The sequence below is a fragment of the Pelodiscus sinensis genome, chromosome 7 (assembly GCF_049634645.1).
Source record: "Pelodiscus sinensis isolate JC-2024 chromosome 7, ASM4963464v1, whole genome shotgun sequence".
Taxonomy (NCBI): Eukaryota; Metazoa; Chordata; order Testudines; family Trionychidae; genus Pelodiscus; species Pelodiscus sinensis.
Window position 1 is genome coordinate 6,748,670 of NC_134717.1, and position 20,618 is coordinate 6,769,287.

At 44.5% G+C, this 20,618-nt stretch overlaps 1 protein-coding gene across 3 annotated transcripts in view; it reads left to right on the top strand.

The window, feature by feature from the left end:
• The window catches only part of EPB41L5 (erythrocyte membrane protein band 4.1 like 5), a 109,054-nt gene that overhangs the window by 64,119 nt on the left and 24,317 nt on the right, over nucleotides 1-20,618 (top strand). For all 3 annotated transcript variants that reach the window (XM_075933065.1, XM_075933067.1, XM_075933066.1), the window contains exons 17-18: nucleotides 18,118-18,290; nucleotides 19,320-19,417. In XM_075933065.1, the coding sequence (XP_075789180.1) occupies nucleotides 18,118-18,290; nucleotides 19,320-19,417 (271 nt within the window). The remainder of the gene's footprint in view (nucleotides 1-18,117; nucleotides 18,291-19,319; nucleotides 19,418-20,618) is intronic.

The following is a 20,618-nucleotide window of genomic DNA, read 5'->3' on the forward strand; positions in this document are numbered from 1 at the left end:
ATGGTTTATTAGATGATGAGCTTTCGTGGGCCAGACCCACTTCCTCGGATCAAATAGTGGAAGAAAATAGTCACAACCATGTATATCAAAGGATACAATTAAAAAAATTAACACACATGAAAAGGACAAATCAAATTTCAGAACAGAAGTTTGAGAACAACTTATACCTCCAGATCAGCGGCACAGCCATGGGTACACGCATGGCCCCACAGTATGCTAATATCTTTATGGCTGACCTAGAACAATGTTTCCTCAACTCCCGTCCTCTTTTACCCCTTCTCTACTTACGTTACATTGATGACATCTTTATGATCTGGACACATGGCCAAGAAACACTGGAGACATTCCACAGAGATTTTAACAACCTACACCCCACCATTAACCTCAGCCTGGACCATTCTACACGAGAGATCCATTTCCTGGACATGACAATACAAATCAGCAATGGAAAATTAGACACCACTCTCTACAGAAAACCCACTGACTCATACAGTTACTTACATGCTTCCAGCTCCCATCCAGAACACGCCATACGATCCATCATCTATAGCCAAGCCCTTCGATACAACCGCATCTGCTCTAATCCCACTGACAGAGACCAGAAGCTTCAGGATCTCTACCAAGCTTTTATAAACCTCAACTACCCACCCAGAGAAATAAAAAAGCAAATTGAAAGAGCCAGACGAATACCTAGAAACCATCTACTTCAAGACAGACCCAAGAAAACCAACAACAGAACACCACTTGTCATCACCTACAGCCCCCAACTTAAACCTGTCCAACGCATTATCAATAAACTACAGCCTATACTGGAACAGGATACTAAACTCCCAGAGGCTCTGGGAGACAGACCCATAGTCTCCTATAGACAACCACCTAACCTCAAGATGATTCTTACCAACAACCACAGGACATACCACACTAACACCAACCCTGGTACCTTCCCTTGCAACAAACCCCGTTGCCAGCTTTGTCCACATATTCACTCTGCTGATACCATTATTGGACCCAACCAAGTGAGTTATAAGATCAAGAACACATATTCCTGTGTATCCAGAAATATAATTTATGCAATCGTGCCAAAAGTGTCCGTCCCCCCCATCCTCCTTCTGTTCTGAAATTTGATTTGTCCTTTTCATATGTGTTCATTTTTTTAATTGTATCCTTTGGTATATATGGTTGTGACAATTTTCTTCCACTATTTGATCTGAGGAAGTGGGTCTGGCCCACGAAAGCTCATCACCTATTAAACCATCTTCTTAGTCTTTAAAGTGCTACACAGTCCTGTTTTTTGTTTTAACTACAATAATGAATATGCAGATGTTTCAGTGCCAGTCCACCAAAAGTTTCTGAATGAGTTTGCTGGCCCACAGCATAATAAGGTTGGGAACCACTGCTCTAGATGAGTTGGAGAAGGCTGTCTGAAGGCTACGCATTCTACCAAATATTCATGGAGATGGCTGTTGGTTGAAAAGTCAAAGCTGCAGCATTTGTTTTTACTTGTGTTTTTTGTATGGGAACTCTCTGAAGAACAGGAAATCTCACTTTCTCTTGTCAAAATCCAAAGAGTAAAATGGACACACAGGTGTTTAAAAAATTCTCCACTATTCATCTTTCAGAGTAGGAAGTGTTGCTGAATATATTTGATCAATACTGTTTTATGAATAATTTTCAAATTGCTGATTTCAAATTTAATGTTTTTAAAAAGGAAATTTTACCTTTAAAATGTGTTAGCCATGGATAGTACTAACAAAATAGGTGTAGTCAGGGCATAATTGCCATTTCTCCTTAGATATGTTGGCAGTAGTGTAGAAGGGGAGATAATCAGATTACCGATTAAATTTAAGTTTCCGTTTTCCATTATATTGTGTGGTTTGATTTATTTTAGATCCATGGGAAACCAGGACACACCAGGGCTACTTAACCACGGTCTGATTTATTGCAAGCTTTAAGCAATACACTTAATACACTTGTTTAAGTTTTACAAGCCTTAAGAGCAATTACTATACAATTTAAACCTTAAATACTATAAATTCTAAAGCAATTAATACACCACAAAGCAATGAAAAAGAAATTACTATAAGATCTACTATATACAATAATAAAGCCTAATTCACTTACACTTCACCCATATGCTACCCTCAGTGCCAGACAGGAGGTCGTGGTTCCGTTTCTTCCCACCCATTGGAACGCCATGCACTGGGCCGCCGGTGTGAGGGGTCTAATTACTTCTAGTTACATAGAGCAGGACGTGTGGGTCAATCCTAACCCTTCCATCCCATCAGTTGTTCTTACTAAGCCCAATTTATAGCTAAGCGAGACTTGGTCGTTCCAGTAATATTTACCAATTGATTACGTAGTGTGTAGGTTATGTAAAATGCCTAGTATCCCTATTTGGGGTACATAATTAGCAGCAACATCCTGAGCAGCAGGGTGTAGTTGACAGTTTTATGGCTGCATCTGTACTTTTTGCTTATCAGAAACAAATACCAGCACAAGCCACTTGTCCTGTGTTCTTGACGTGGTCTCGCGTACCAGGCTTCATCTGCACTGTTATGCAAAACAGTTCCTGACACTCTGGCCCTGCCTGCGCGCTTTAGTGCACTGGACTTGAAACAGGCCAGAAATCCACACTTTGGATAAGGCAGAGTCACCATTTATTACCAAGGCAGGGTAGTCCAGGCTCCCCCACAGTACTAAAATATGATTGCCGTGTATACATTTTCCATAAGGTGAGAGGAGATGACTAGAGTACTCAGACTCCTTTTAGGTTTATTTGCATAATTGCTTTGTGGTAGTGGATGGTAGGTTTAGACAAAGGCTTTCTTACTAAAGCAAAACTACTGTTCTGTGTTAGTTTCTGCATTTCAGGAGTACTAGAAGAACTTAGATGAAAGTTCCAAGCAGGTACAGAACTTTTGTTTGCCAGCTAGATATACTATGAGTAAGAGGGAAAGAACTCACTAGAGATGGAGTGTGTTTGTATGCGTGTGTAATGGAATGACAAAACATCCCTCTTTTTTAAAAGGTATTGTTGGAGCTTTGTCATAATGACAAATACTTATTCCATATGCTGTCCAAGAGCCTATGCTTAGCTCCAACATGAATGCTGGTTCAGGTTACTGCAGATACTGACTGAAATCCAGATGACAGGGAGCACTTGGTGGAATGAAGAAATTAGCTACCTCATCTAGCGGGTTGTGGTGTAATGCATGTTAGGTGACTATTGTGCTACAGTTGAATTATGAAAGTTTGGTTTTCATATTCATTATATAAACCCTACTCATTCAAATGTGAAAAATCAACTCTGATTGATGTTGTCCTGGAATGGACTAGCCTGGAAATTAATTTATTCTTAGCATTGTATATATTACATGTTAATGCTAGCTGGGTTTGAATCTCACTTGCTTCTTAAGAACCTAATGCTCCTCTGTCACCATATTTATATTGGCATAATTCAGTGGATTTGTGTCTGATTTTCATGAGGGTAAGTGACAGAAGATTGAGGCCCCGAGCTAGTAGACTTAGAACTGAAGACCATTGGCCATCAACAATCTTTTAGATGATGGTGTCAGGGCTGTTTCCCACTCTGGCACTCGGAGTGCAGAAGATGGGAGCCCACAAGAGACCTTAAATACTTTGCCTCAATAAGCCCTGTTTACAAAAACTTCCCAGAGTCACAGATAAACTGGCTCTGAGAGAAACAAATTAAGTGATTTAAACCCTAAAAAAACCCAGAAAGGAACACTTGAATTCCTTCCCCAGGGGTAGCCCAAGCTCTTTTGCCCTAATAGAGCTTGAAAAAAGGAGAAAAAGAAAACAAGCTGCAGTCTCTGGTAGATCATCGCTCAGTCTTAGACACACACACATACCCCTACCCACCCACCCGCTCTTGTGGGAGAAGTCCATATCCCGCAAAAATGCAAACACTGCTGCAGCTTGACGGCAAGAGCTCCATCTCAGAATGATTTTACTCAAAAGAGCCATGCAGCCTTTGGAGGAACAACATCCCTACCAGTCACAAGAGGGCTTGGCCGAGAAAAGAACCGCCTCACCGCTGCCTAGAAAGGCTTCTAAAAAGAGAGCTTCCTCAGCATGCTCTCTCCTTCCTTCCTCTTTCCCAAGAGTCAGCAGGAGGGGTGATAAACTGAGTACATCCGGTACCATGGCATCAAGAAATTCTGCTGTGGTTCCACACCACTGGTACCGCCCCCGCCACCAATCAGTGCCTCTTCGGTGCCATAAAGAGCCCCCACAATCTTCAGCTCCAGCACTGTTGAGACTTGGCACCGCCCGCTAAATAAGCATCGCCAAAGTCAACTTGACCAGCACCAACAAGCTTGGTGCCGAGCCCCATGCCGCCACCTTTAGCCCCCACGGCACCGACCCCATCACCTGGTACGGGTGGCACCGGGAAGACACGGCAGGCACTACCACTTGCATCCAATCTCCAGGAACCCATCCTTACCACCATCTTCAACCCACACCTCTCCAGGTCTTATTAAATCTCCGGCACTGTCTCAGCACAGTGTCCTGACCAATGATGACTGCAGGAGTATGTTCATATTGCAGCACTCTTCCATGGGCTTTCGGTCATATTACTACCAGAACAAACCTAGTCATCCTGTCTGGTACCCACACTGATCATGTCCTCCCCCACATTACCCACCCCAGTGGCTGCCCTGGGAACACTGGGGCCCGTATAGGCACAGATATACTACAGCTTAAATTCTGGCTAAAAAATGCCCATCCCCACTCATGCCCTCCCTCCACCCGACGATTCGGAGGAGGAGGGGGGCACAGTTCCATGACAGGGATCTGGACCCTCATGCTCCAGACACACCCCCAACAGATATTCTTCATCGCCTGATGAGCAGTCATGCCCTCTGACATGTGCCTGACCAACAACCTTAAACAATTCCAGGAGCTGTTCAAAAGAGTGGCAGCAATCCGGTGGATTCTTTTTCAAGAGGTGCAGGAAAAACAGCACCAGTTGCTCAACAACTTACAACCCAGGACGCATGGGGAAATTGCTCTGCCCATTGACCCAACAATCATGGAGACATCAGATGAACTGTGACAAACTCCTGCGTGCATTCAACCTGCTTTGCAAAAGAGCTGACAGGAAATGCTTTATTCCTGCCAAGGACATGGATTTCTTATTCACGCATCCCTTGATGGAATCAGCACAGCACAGTTCTAAGCTGCCACAATATAGAGCTGGAAATCATGATAAGGACCACAAGAAGCTGGACCTTTTCGGGAAGAAAAATATACTCTTTCTTCACATTACAACTCAGAATTGATAATTATTCGCCCTTTTTGCAAATCATGATTTTGATAATTACTCAAAATTGAGGGAGCTCATGGAACACCTTCCGACTCAAAAAAACCCATGTCCTAAAGGCCATAGTCCATGAGGGCCACAATGTAGCCTGCATAATCCTGCAGACATTGCTAGACATTGCAGACACTGCTGCCAGAGATACGACTACTGCCATTGTCATGCGCGAAGCATCCTGGCTGTAGGCTTCTGGGGTTCCCTGAGAACATCAGTCCAAAGTAGATCTCCCATTTGATAAACTGTTTGCGGCCAAAACTGATGAGGTGCTACACAACAGCAAAGACTCACAAACCACCCGTCGTATCCTTGGCATGTATACCCTGCCTTATCGCCGCAAGTGGTACGCTCCATACAGTCCTAACAGGGATAGGCAGTGCAGCTGCCCACCACAAAGATCTTACCATCTAGACAGTGACCACAGTGGAGATGCTCTAACCAGGGCTGTTCCTCTGCTACTCAGACCTCAAAACAGCAGGTTTGAGGCTGTGGTTGAGGGTCTGCATGACCTCCTTCATGATTCAGTGCCTTCAAAAGCATGCCTTTTTTTTTTTACCCACCTTTTTACAACACTGGGAGTCCATAACATTGGACTGCTGGATATTGGAGATGAGCCATACTGGATAAGTCATCCTTTATTTCCCTTCCCCCTACCCTAAACCCTCCCATGAGAGCCTACCAAGACAGGAGATCAATCGACGCCTGCTCTTGGGAGCCATAGAGAGGGTACCCAAACAATTCCAGAGAAGAGGGTTTTATTCAAAGTACTTTCTCACTGAGAAAAGAATGGGGGGTTGGAGACCAGTCCTCTATCTCCACAAACTGAAAAAATTTCTCTGCAAACTGCACTTCAAGGTGGTCACGTTAACAACAATCATTCCAGCATTGTACCAGGAAGACTGGTTCACAGCCCTCAACCTACAAGGTGTGTATTTCCACATCACCATACACCCAGCACACAGGCATTACCTCTGCTTTACACTGGGAGCTGATCATTATCCGTACAAAGTCCTACCTTTTGGCCTTTCCTCTGCCCCTCAAGTATTTTGAACGGTTCTCACTGTAGCAACAGCATATTTATGTCAACAACACATAATCATCTTTCCATACTTTGATTGCCTTGTAAAAGGACAGTCGTGAAGGAAACCACCTCCATGATATGCAAGACCAAGAATATATTCGGTCATCTCGGCCTTCTTATCAACGAGCAAAAATCTACCCTACAACCAGCGCAGGATGTAGAGTTTATTGGTGCTCAGCTAGACTTGGTTTCAGCTCGGGCATATTTACCTCAGCAGCACTTCAAAGCCACTCAAGATCTCATAGACATTCTGTCCATGAGCTCTTCCAATATGATAGTCACCTGCCTTCAATTGATGGGCCATATGGCTGCAACTACCTGCATGGTCCGACATGTCCAACTACATTTCCGGTCCCCACAGCATTGGATGGCGTCTGTTTACATTTCATTGTGTCACGCACTACACAAGAAAGTCACTGTACCTCCAGATGTTCTCTCTCTACCATGGTGGACGTCCGCCAACAATATTCTCACAGGGTCACCTTTTGTTAGCCCCAGCCTGCAGTGCAGATCACAATGGTCACGTCTCTACTGGGTTGGGGCACCCAACTGCGCGATCATGTGGCTCAAGGCAGGTGCTCCCTGGACATCATACTCCTGGAGCTCAGAGCAGTGAGTAACACTTGTGCACACTTTGCTTCCAAAATTATCAACCACAGTGTCAGGATCTTGTTGAAATATTGTCCATCAAAGTTCTACATAAACAGATGAGGAGGTGCACATTTTCATCCCTGTGTGTGGAAGTTGTCTGTGGAATTGGTGCAGTTGTGACCAGGTGACACTCCTAGCATACCTACCTCGTTCTAGACTGCTTGACCAGTCCTCCCTTTGAGCCTATGGCCATTGTTTCACTCCCCTTCCTTTTTATGAAGGTCTCCTTCTTAATAGCCATCATCTCCATAAAGAGAGTCCATGAGCTTGAGGCCCTCGTGGCACATCCCTCTTATATGGTTTTTACAAAGGACAAAGTTACGTTGAGACTGCACCCTTCCTTTCTGCAAAAAACTTGTACTTCATTTCATGTTAATGAACTCATTGTGCTATCTACTTTCTACCCGAAGCCCCATGTGTCCCTCCCTCCTCCCCGGGACACGATGCTGCGCACTTTGGACATTCGATGAGCACTGGCTTTCTTAGAGAGAATGTGAGCCTTCCACAATTCTTAGCTCCTTTTTATCTCTATTGTAGAACACTCCAAAGGTACACCAATTTCAACCCAGCATATTTCTAAGTGGATATCGACCTGCATAGTCAAATGCTATGCTCTTTGCAATAGACCTAATAGGGGAAACTGCTTTGTTTGGCTCTGATTTGTGGTTCCGTGGGACCTGTTACCAACAGTGGCACCCATAGGGGGACAAATCTCGAAGAACAGTCATTACTGCATAAGTGAGTAACTCCCTTGACCATAGGAAACTTGGCCATGCCCATGATAAGTGAACATCTGGCTAACTCAGATGTTGCCGGACTAGAGAGGTTTAACCTGTATCAGCATGGCTGAATTTGAACCAGTGAGTTAAAAGTATTTTATTTTCAGTTCCCTGGCTCATATTAAAATTTCATTGAAATACCATTAAGTTGCAAAGTCAAGCACACAGAAGCTAAGAAATGTCAGAATTGAGGTTGTCATTTCAGTCTTAATTTGGCTCACTTGTGCATATGCATTATGACTGTACATTGATGTAATTTTTCCACAGCACCTCTTTAAATACATAGGACACATGAGGGCTGAATTAGGGTTACACAAGCCACTGCAAATCTGTCAATTCCTAATTTTCAAGTCCTTGACTGTATCTTACTGTTCTTTTTAACATTTTTGCATGTTGTTTCTAATTATTTCAAAGGAAACGGGTTAAAAATCAAACCCCCTTCTGTTGTGCGCTATTGTATGTATGTTTGCCAGGTGTCTGGTATTTTCTGATTTTTTTTTCCCCCCGCCAGGAGGCGAAAATCCTGTTAGGGCCAAAAAGCTGCAAAAGTATTTCTTACCGGGGCCACATTTTTGCTCAACAACTTTGGTCTCCCCCCTTTTTTTTCCCTCAACAGAATTTTGTCCTGGTGGGTTTTTTTGGAGGGGGGGGCGGTGTTCGGTATTCATTGTTAAACCATCTGGCAACCCTAATTGTAAAAACCCTCATCTATCACATCATTAGGATTTGAAGCTGGGTGGAAAAGACAGACATGGGCTCCTGGGCCCAGCACCCTAGCCTGGTCTATGTGCCCCTAATGTGGGCCTGGGTCCCTGGCTTATGTGATGCATCTAAATCCATCTGTCTTTCTCCACCTCAACTACAAGAGCTCTGTCAGTTCCCAGTCACTCTGCTCTGGCATAAGCCTGGCTTCAGAATGTGGGAGTTGAGGTGCGTGGCACTAATGCTGCTGTTTTGCAGTGTGTAACAGGGCTACCTACCTGGTCTGGCTTCTGGCTAGTTGTGGCCTCAGTTTATTCCTTCAGGTTGTATCTCCTGAGCATCCCAGGAGGGATTCACTGCCATGCTCTAGTCCCCTTTTGGGCATAGTCCTATTCCTAAATGAAAAACTCCAAAACCAAAAGCAGTTGCTTTGCCGACACTAGGCTGCTGCTCCACGGGTTTCCCCATCCGTGCTAAAAGGAGGACCTCCCTTCAGTCCCCCTGCTTCAAGAGACTACTGCTGGAATCTCCTGTTGTTCCTCTCAGTTGAGCTCTTTGTCTTTTACAGCAGGGCTAGGCAAGATGCAGCCCTGCGGCCGGACCCTGCCCACAGATTGCATCTGGTCACTTCCTGTTTATATCCTTTATATATACAAAGGTTGTCTCTGCCACCGAATTTCAAGGAGGTGGCTCAGGCAGCAATTTAAATGGCTCATGCATTGCCTGGCAGCAGGGCTTGTGACTCCGATCCCGGCTGGGATAGCACAGCTACTGGGAGCCCAAAGCAGCTGCAGGGCCAGAAGCTATGAGCCCTTTGGTTTTAATTCAAAACCTCTGGCCCCAGATAACTCTTGAAAAGAGGCCCTTCCACACCAGGCCCCGCCCCTCCCAGGGGTTGAGCCGGCCAGTGACCATCTATCAAAATTCATTGTCGCCCCCCCTGCGAAAATGATTGCCCACCCTTGCTTCATAGGTATCTGAATCCTTCCCAGTTAGGTCTCATGATTGGCTGGTTCTTGGCCCCACTCAGAATCAGGAAATTTCAAAAGCCACAGTTCTCTTTAATTTAGTTACATTACACACTTTGTATTTAGTGGCATATGTCATGGCTCCTTCCCCACTCTGGCATGATAAATGCAGATGTGGGGGCCAGCAAGTGTACCCCAAAGCCTTATCTACTAGGCTTTGGTATAAAACTTCCCCCAAAATCTTAAAAAAACCTAGATTTTGGGAATAAAACTTCCGCTGCCACCACCCAAATATTGATAAAGAAATCAGGGGAAAGATAATTTGGGAAAGCTCACTCCTATTATAAAAATCAGGGCACACAAGTAACCAATGCCAGGTTAATAAAAAGAAAAGAGAAGACTTTTATTATTACAACAACATTCCTGTTGCAGGCATAATGACTAGATGGGAAGGTAACAAAATATACTCATGGAGAAAGTCAATGGGCCTAGAACTTAGTTACAAAGAAAACCCAAAACATCTTTTAAGCAGTGCCAGACATCAGATCCCATACCCAACCCTTAAAACAATAAAGCCTAACGAAACTACCTAAACTTTACCCTACTTACAGAAAATGAAGAATGGTGTCTTGGAGAGAGAGAGAGAGAGAGAGACATGCTTGTCCCTCTCTGTAGCTGTAGAGAACACACCCAGAGAGACAAAAGGGAGAAAGGAAAAAAACCAAATTCCTTTGTCCCAGTTTGAAAGTCCCACCTACATTCCTACTGGTCACTCCACCTGGCTAGATGTAGTTAACCCCTTAATCCCCAGGCTGCTGGCTAACCCTCATAATCATGACAGCATTCATTACAATACAATTACATTAAACACAATACATTTAATGGTCAAAGAGGAGCATGAAACACTACAGCCAATACCCCAGCAGGGATTCTGGACCAAAAGTTAATTCTGTGCACGGTGTTTTTTAATTCTGCATATTTTGTCAGAATAACATAATGCAGTCATGTAAGTTTGTTATTTGGGTTATTTATTACAATACAATGGATGGAGAAGGTTAGTCAGGAGCATTGGATGAAATCACCAGCCCCCCACCTTTGTTTATTAGTGTAGCTAAATTTTTGACTTTTTATTTCTACTTGTAATCAACAAATAGATGCAGCCATATGCTCAGTATTACATGAGATGCAAGTGAAGAGCAAGTGGGGGCTGGGGACTCACTCACAGAAGGTGAATAGTAAACAGTTCATGGAGCATGTTTTGATAGGAACATTTTTCAGTCCAAAAATCCATTTCTAACCACTAAAGCACCATAAGTCTCACCGGCACTTACAATAAGGCTTCTGTACAGCATTCTGGCAATGTTAAGGGGCCTTAAAACTTTATACCTGCTTTCTGCTCCTGGGGGGAATGCATTAAGAATGGGGAACACTCACAACAGCGAGAATAGCTAAACAGGCAGGCTGCTCTGTCTGTGGGGGACAGATCCTGCCTCCTGCCTTCCAAACACCCTGAAGCCCATGTCCCCAGGCCAGGCATGCAGCAATGGTGAGACTGAAGGACAGTCTCTCTTATTTGCTTGCTTGTCTGCTGAGCCATGTCCCCATCTGGCATAGTAATAGAAATGTAGCTGTGTTAGTCTAGTCTAGCTGAAACAAAAAACAGGACTGGGTAGCACTTTAAAGACTAACAGGATGGCTTATTAGGTTTATTATTCTTCCACAATTTGATCTGAGGAAGTGGCTCTGGCACACGAAAGCTCATCACCTAATAAACCATCTTGTTAGTCTTTAAAGTGCTACACAGTCCCACCTGGCAGTGATTGACACCTTCCCGTTCACGTCCAACACCCCCCTCCCTCCAATTTATGTCTCTCTTGTCTGCTCGGAGCTGTTGGTGAAAGGTGAGTGAGTACTCTTGTGGCTTTCTTTTGCTTCCCCACAGAACTGTGCTGCAGAGAAGCAAAGAAATCTGGGGGCCATGGTAATTCTATGCTCTAGACAGTGGTACAGAATTCCCTCAGTAGTAAAGTCCTAACACTGGCAAAATCTTAAATTGGGGAGTTTTTTAAATCCTGCAATAGCTTCTCTGATTTTTTTTTTCAGTGTGTTGATGAAGACTTCCCATGTACTAAAAGGTGGAATTATTGTTTAGTGTTTTGTTCCTCGTTTAGGTGTCTTATTTAAGTTTATGCATCTTAACGAACTAGATAACCTCATGTGTAATAAATAAAATCTGCATTTGCTTTTTGTAATTAAAATTGCCGTCACATATTTTAAATCCCCATTTTATTCCTGAACTAAATGACTTTCTCCAGTAAGATGGATGGTCATCTTAATCAGTCTCTCTTCTAGAGCCAACCAGTTTATTTCAGTCTTAAAGGGAGACTGTCAACTGCCTGAAAATGAGTTTCTGTTGTGAATGATTCTTTTGGATTCATGTTCTTATGAACTGCACTATCCGTAGTCTGCAAGTGCAGCTACCACTGAAGTCAGTAAGAATTGCATGGATCTAAATATATGGCTCTAAATCCCCTTCCTGCCCACGCTTCAGCTAGGGAACAGGAGGTGGCCAGGTTATGTCAGTGGCCAGCAGCAACTTGCAGATGTTATAGCTGCCTTTCAGCTCTGTGCAGGCAGGCAGGGACATGTTGCTTCCAGCCAGAAGGGAGTGAGGCTGGGGGGAGGGCAAGAAGAAAGAGATGACTTCTCAAATACAAAGGCCCGGTCGTCATCCCTACTTCCACTTCCACCTCCCCACAGCTGGAAGCTTCATCCCTTCCCTCCTGTAGTGTTGAAAGGCCATGCTCTGGTGTGAACACTAACAGAAATCTATGGAGGGGCTGTCTGTGACCCTGCATGCTCCCCATACGTTGCCTAAAGAAGACACAGCACCAAGTACTAGGAAAGGTGGATCTGTCCCGGGGGCCTAAGCAGGCATGAAGGGTGGAAACCACTGGGTGGGGAAGGTTAGTCAGTCCCACTCCCATGTGAGAGGTATTCAGGAGTGTGTGTTTCAGTTCTTCCTCTGCAAGCTTTAAGAAGGTAGGTAAAGACTCCAGCTATACACTATTTCTTCTTAGGGTTGTCTCCAAGCTGCTGCTGGCCACTGACATAACCCAGCCACCTCTTGTTCTCTGCTAAAGTGCGGGCAGGAAGGGGTTAAGCCCTCAGTCACCTTCATGTTGTTTTGAACCTTGGTACCTCAGAGTTGTGATTGCCGTGAATTCCCTTGAGTATGAGTGATGTTACCAGGTGTCCCGTATTCAACATAGGGAAATATGGTCGCCCTACACAACAGTGTGGCAGACTAGCTGCTATTCCATTTGGAAGGTTCAGCAAACTCTGGGAGGCTTAAAGACATTTTGATAAAAATCAGTGTCTATGAGGCAGCTGTCATGCCAGTACTACAGTATGACAATGCTGGAGTATAAGGAAAGGCAGTGAAACATTTTGGCTACGTCTACACTGGCCCCTTTTCCGGAAGGGGCATGTAAATTTCACCAGTCGTAGTAGGGAAATGCGCGGGGGATCTAAATATCCCCCGCGGCATTTAAATAAAAATGTCCGCCGCTTTTTTCCGGCTTTTAAAAAAGCCGGAAAAGAGCGTCTACACTGGCCCCGATCCTCCGGAAAAAGCGCCCTTTTCCGGAGGCTCTTATTCCTACTTCAAAGGATCAACACCGCAAACATGTCATTTTTGTGAGCAGCTGCATGCAATCCTAGAGAGGGACCGGGCCGCCTTCCCTAGCCAGTCCGTGGATTCCTTCCAAGACACGCCTCAGGCAGCAGAGTTGAGGAGGAGGAGAAAGGTCAGGCAAGCAGGGCAACCAATCTCACTGATGGCCAGGCACTTTTTTATAACTTTGGAGACAATCCCCTCCTCCCAGGACTTCTCACAACCTGTCCCTGATGTCGGGGAGGGCACTTCTGGTAAGTTCACATTTTTTTTACCATGCTATAAGTGGGTTAAGGCAATTACGTGTGATCTGTTGCAGCCACTGTGCCTACACAGCAAGGGCTCCCTGGAACAGCTTGTTAATGTGTCTGGATGCAGTGGTAATCCTCCCTGCATAGCTCCATAAAGCTCTCATAGAGGAACTCTTTAATCCTTCTCCCGGGGATTCTGGTGTGGCCTGCCTTATTCTGTCCTCCAGAATAGGCAGTGGCGACTAGTGATGAGGATGGGGGGGGACAGAAGCCCTCCATCCACAGAAGGACTGGGCCAATCCCCTTTCTCCCAGGCCCCATCCGGGGGATGGTGCCGCCCCACGTTCAGGGGTGGCAGTGGGGAAAGCAAGGCAGGGCAGCTACAGCTCACAAGGCACCTCTTCGAGGAAGCATCAGGACTGCTTTGACACTCCCCAGAAGCAGAAGTGGCATAGCTTCTGCTTCCAGGGAGTGCTGGGGTGGTCACGCCCTCCCCTTGTGCAGTGTGGCTGGGAGCTGCCTGGCCTGTACCTTACTCACTGCTGGTGCAAAGGGGGGAAGGGAGGAACAGATGCCTGCTGCTGCTAAACCCCCCTCTGGCCGCTGGCCAGCCTGTTTCGCACTGAAGGGGTTGTACTTCGGGGGGGTGTATGTAGCTCTACATGCACCCCCTCCCATACATCACCTCTGAGTAGGGCACCTTTTCATGCCAAGCCAGCAGTAAGTGGTCTGGCGGCATTGCAGCTTAAGATGCCCTGCCAACATGCCCATACCTTTCCTTCCTTCCTCCCGTATGCTCCTGTGGGAAGGTAAAGTTGCACTCTCCCTGCAAACAGGGCACTGAACACTCGGTCACTGTGTGAGCCCCTGACTTGCCTGGCCACCATGGTCAGACTCCCTCTCCCCTGGCTGGCTCAAGCCCTGACCTCTCCCTTGCCATGCCTGCCTCCAAACCAAGTCTAGCTGTTCCTCTAAGGTCCATGTGTGTACCAGCTGCATAGTGGACACTTAAAAACGTAAATGTGGCCTTATACAGAACACATTGTACATAGTCTTTAGACAGACCTTCCTTTTATCCTAAGAGATTAGGTTTTACACTCGACAACGACAACGTATCTCCTGTAAAGTCTGCCCTTTAATTTTTTGTTCTTACAGCAAGTGCAGCAGTGAGCAAGCTGCATGATCCCGTCTCTACCAGCTGTCCAGCTAGCACAAAACTGAAGGGGAAAACATACTCGGGATGACATGTTCAAGGAGCAAATGCAGTCTGCCCACTTAGGGAGCGATTGAGTGGAGAAATACACTGCTGTAGGAGATGCAGGCAGAGCATGAGGACAGGAGAGCATGCTGGGAACTTGAAGTGAGGAACCCGGAGAGTGTGTTGACAGCCATGGTGGACATGATGAGCCACATGGTGGCCTTCCAGGACAGCTACATGCACAGGCACCCCCTTCAGCCCTTGCGGACCAGCATTCCCTCCTCACCGAGTTCCATCGCCTCCTCTCCCAGGGGCCCTAGAATGTGGGGATGGGGGGAGAGCAAGCGCAGCCTCACACTCAGCTCCAGAACTAAAGGCTGTTGTCCTCACACCCATGGTCACCCTCTCCATAGCTCCCACCCTGAACTCCTTTTCTGTCCCTACTGTATTCCCTAAATAAAAAAGCGTGATTTTTGAAGTGTCTCTTTATTGTTTGTGTTGGGGAGGGGTGGGGGTTTACAGGCAAGCACACTTCATTCAGGGGCATCTCATGCATGACTCATAGCACAGTCTGGCCATTCATTAAAGCAGTTTTTTAAAGCCTCTCTGATTTGCAGTGCCCCTCTCTGTATTCTTTTTGCCCTGGTGTCTGGCTGCTCATAATTACTGGCTAGGCACTGTGCCTTGGCCCCTTCTCCCCTCCTGCCATAAAACTTGCCCCTTTACTCTCTCAGATATTATGGAACAGCAGGCTGCCACAACATGGGAATGTTGCTTCTGCTGAGGTCTTAACCTAGTTAATAGACAGTGAAACCTTCCCTTTAAATGCCCCAAAGCACAGTCTACCGCCATTCTGCACTTGCACAACCTGTAGTTGAACTGCTCCTTACTGTGGTCCAGGCTTTCTGTGTACGGCTTCGTAAGCCACCGAAGCAAGAGGTAGGCTGGGTCTCCAAGGAGTGCTATTGGCATTTCAACACCTCCAATATTAATTTTTGGCTCTGCAAAAAAAGTTCCAGCTTGCAGCTTTTTGAAGTCAGGCGTGCCTAAGGATGTGTGTGAGCAATGTACATTTCTCGACCATCCCATGCTGATGTTGGTGAAATGGCCCTTTGTGATCCTGTAGCACCACTGCGAAGTACCTCTTGTGGTTTATGTACTTAAGATGGGGAGATGTTTCATCTGTCACCCCACCACAGTTAGAGAACCCCAATACAGCAAAACCCTCCTCTATGTCCTGCATGTTGCCCAGAGTCACTACCCTCTGTAGCAGAAGGATATTGATTGCCTTGGCTATTTGGATCACAGTCGCCCCCAGTGTAAATTTCCCCACTTCAAATTGATTCCCAACTGTCTGGTGTTACAAGCTTCCACAGGGCTTTAGCCATTCACTTCTCAACAGTCAGAGCAGATTTCATTCTGGCATTCCTGTGCTTCAGGGTGGGGGGAGAGTAGAAAGCAATTCACAAACTTCCATGAAAGTGGCCTTATACATATGAAAGTTTTGCAGCTACTGCTTGTTGTCCCATAGCCGCATAACTATATTACTCCACTTGTCTGTGTATGTCTTATGGCACCAGAACCAATGTTCCGCTGTGTCTAGAGGATCGAATGCCGGCGGCATTTGCCAGTCACTTAGCTCGAGTGCTACGTAGAAGAGGGTGTTCTTCCTCATTCTGGTGGACCCTGGACTCAATGACCTCCTGAGGTCTTTCCCAACCCTATGCTTCTATGATATTCTGGATATACTCCATCATAAGGCACACCATGGTTAATATGCTTGCCATAATACTTATGCTGTTCCATGATGGGTTCCATGCTTATCCTGCATCTGCACAGATGACTAGTGGGGGGGTGGGGAGGAAGGGTGCAAAAAGGCTGATTGACATTGCTTTCAAGTGGGGGGGGGAAGGGGCGGGAAGATGAGTGCATTTGGAGTGCTGACATACCTGGAATGACCCGCTACACCGTTTTGGTCCCATTGGGCACTGGGAGCATAACCCACAATGCAAAGGGGTAGTAGGAACTGTGGGATAGCTACCCACAGTGCATCATTCTCAAAGTCAATGGTAGCTACCCGACGGGATGCACTAAATCGAATTCTTGTGCACAGTGGAGACGTGCACCTTTGACTTTACAAAATTGGATGCTAGAAAATTGACCATCTTTCAGTGTAGGCAAGGCCTGAGAGTTTCAAGACTTCAGAAAATAAATAAGAGGAAGTGCTAGCACTGTTTTAGAAGATTCAACAAGATTACTGCAATTGTTTGGCCATGTGTCAGAGATGGATCCAGAAAGAGTTCTACACATGATGGTACGTACCAGAGTGCAAGGAACTTAGAAATCCAGGAAGAGCAAGGATGGGTGGGATGTCATTAAAGAATAGCATAGAACAAAAAGATTTAAAGGTGAATGAAACTGGCACAAGATCGAAAGTGATGCACAGACTTCATTTGGCCCTGTCATCAGTTTTCAGCTGACATGAAAATCCAATCTGAGATACCACCATTATTTTTAATTCAAAGCCTCAGGGAATCTGAGGCATCTCAGATCTGTGGTATCAGTTGGGAAATATTTACTCTTTTAAGACATCTGCCATGCATCTAACTAGGCATGTTAGTGCAAACTTGATTTCTATCAGCAGATGATGTGCTTCCACACAGATTCTGAACACAATTGTACAAGCCCATATTTGAAAATCAGGTTCTAATCTCCAAACCCATCTGCAAAATGAGAACAAATATCTACATTACAGAGCTACTCTGAGACTGACAAAGTGCCTTTAGATCTTTGGGCATAGAGTAGTAGTAGTCTTGCTACCTTTACCTTGTCTTACCCTGTTCTCTTCCTTTCCTTGTGGTGTTCAGTTCTTAACTTAGATTGTGAGTTCTGCTGGGGAGGGAGAACCCAACTTTGTTCTGTAAAGTGCCATGCGCCTCTGTAGCTCTGTGTAAATAATACTACAAAGGGGGAAAATGTTGTGGAGTTTGTTTGGTTTTTTTGCAAAGGGATGCATTCTATCTTAGTTTTTAAAATTGTATTAAAAAGTACTGAAGGATTTGGCCTAAGTTAAATTCAAATAGTTAGTTGCATGTCCACCTTTAAAACAATGGATAGATCTGCTTTATAAAGCTTGGATCTAGGTTTTGGTTTGGGATTTCAGATTCCACTTAGCAAGGAAGGATTTGGATTTGCTCTTTGGCTATTATAAGAAATAAAATTGTTGCATGATGCAGCCATTCCCATGTCCTGTGTGCGCATGCATTATCCATAGAAAAAAATTCAGTGAGATTGTTTGAAGATGCTTTTTGCTTCCAGTCTGGTCATGCTGTGCTTATGATCACACCCCACAGGAAATGAGATGTGACCTGCATTTTTACCTGAGGTTTGCTTATTTTAAATCCTTGCCATGTGTTGTCGCTTTTCTGAAATGACTCTACCTATGTCTGTCCACCTTCCTACTTTTGCAGCATGCCTCTGATTGTTGATTTACTAGAGAGCAAGGAGTTGCTGGAGTCTTGCATTGACGAAGCAACAGGCTTGCCTGTTCCTAGTTTGACAACAGGAGTTCCAGAAGAGATGGCTCTTAGTTTCCTTCCTGCTGACACACAGGAGAGAGCTGCTGAAAAAACAGATCCTGCTGGTAAGGAAACGTACTGAATCATTGCCATTATTGCATATAGAGAGAGTGGTATGTGACACTGGAATTATTTTGTATCCTTGTAGATAGAACATGGTGTATAACTATATTGATGACGGGAGAAAAATATGTTTCAGGATTTAGGAACAGCACAAATACTACTGCTTTGTTTTTCCATTGCCTGCATTTTTCAACCATACTGTGTGCTGATTGCATCAGGGCTTAGAATACTGGTAATACAATGATCTTAGCTGACACTACTAGAATCATGGCATTCTGAGTGGTGTATCTATCTCTCACTACCTTCCTTAGGTATTTAAATAGCTCCCATTACCTCAGTGCCTCACATATTCAATGTATTTATAGTTTTGTGAACAAAGTAATTGTGGCCTGATGGGGAGTGAATTTACTGTTACACAGCACAGAGAATACCAAGCTTAGGATACAGCACCACCCCAGCTGCTGACCTGATGGCTGCTCAGTGTTAGACTACCTCTTTAAAGAGAGTAACTCAGATTTTTTTTAAAAAATTGTTGTAATCTTTTTGCTATGAATAACTATGGCTGCATGTAAATATTAGTGTGACTGTTTAGGACAGCAGAGTGAGGTGGGGCTTGATAGTTATTTCAGCTGGGAACAATTTATTTCTCAAGCCAAATGTGTATGAGTGCAGAACCAAGAGAAAATATAATGGTTCTTTACGGGATTTACAAGAACCCCTAAATGGTATATATGCACACTTTTCTGAGGAGCTACTTTGAAACCAACTAATTCCCGAGAGAGAGATTCACTTATCTTCCCACACTCGTATTGAACTTAATTGTCATTCAAGACTCCCTCCCTTTTGGATTCAGCACGTACAAGACTAATTCATGGAAGTTAAATTTCTCAAGTGTGAACTAGCAGCTTTATTTCATACCAGCCAGATAGTTTGATCTTTTGCTAATTAGTAATCAGGCATGGTAAAGGTGAAATGCTAGATAATGCCATGCCAGCATTAACAGGACCTCAGGCTGTGTCTGCCTTTTTCAGCATTTGAAAACACATTGTTGAAACTGAAACATTTGGAAATGGAAGCCAGCCCAATGTCAGTGCCCTGTTCCAACATAAACATCAATATCAACAAACAGGTACTCTGGTTGCATTCCTGCAAGTTACTGAGCATGTTGTGATGATTTGGGGAACCCTTTTTCTTTATGATTTACATGTCTCACCTGCAGGTTTTTTGAAAATGTCTATAAATGATGTTGGAAACTGAAGCAAATCAAATGCATATGCTTTGTTTTACGGAGTTATTTTGTATGTTAAGTGAATAATTTGTGCTGGAAAATTAGCTAAAGGCCAGATTTATAAAAAAGTAGGTGCCTAATGGGATTTTCAAACATGTCTAGACACCCAGTTTCCATGTATACAAATGGTGCACAATCTAGTGCACTAGTCAATTTCATACAAGAACAGAATTGGGGGAGGAAGGCAAGAGGGTTTTTTAACCTTTTATTCTATTGTTTCCAATAGAGTTCTCAGTCCAACACACAACAAAGAATACACTATAACATAGGTTCATTAAATATCCTGGCAAAATGCTTACTGATTTTGGTATGGTCAGGATTTTACCCCACTGTACTTCATGGTTACTGTCTGCAAAACAATATTATTACATGAGGAATAATAACTTCATTCCATCTTGTCAGGAGTCTACTTCCGTCAAATAACTTATGTTTATCAGTTCTTTGAATGGAGATTTAGTGCAGATTTCACTGTGCTCATTTTCCTTACAAGGGAGTTGTACATATGAATTTTTTTGTTAGTTAGTATTGCCCTTTGAGCAAATACAAGGAAAGGTGCCATGAGGGCCATGGCATGGAGCCATGGTCTATAAAGCATTAGCCTAATAAAAAGTGTTTGTAAACAGACAAGTCACATAGAATGCAGTGTCCTATGTCTGGCTTCTCATCCTTTGCCTATATAAGTCTTACAAGCTCTTTGGGATTGCCCAAGAATGTGGGCTACTTTTTCCTTCTGCAAAGCGATCTGATTAAAAGCAATTCAGTCCTCATGTTACAAACCCAGAATGCTCATTGTATTTTAAATAGGAAGCAATAGCAAAATGACATTTACTACACCACAGGATTAGCCCAGGCAGGCTAAGGGTTTTTTGCTCTATCTCCCATTGAAGTCACTGGAGTTGTCTCTTTCAGTGAAGTTGGATCAGGATCTATTAAAGGTTTGGAGAAGTACATAAGTAGGTTGACTTGTGTGACTGATGAGCCCATTGCCACGTTTCCTCCTTATTTTGAGAGAACGCTGTTGCTTCTGCATGTTCATAGCTAT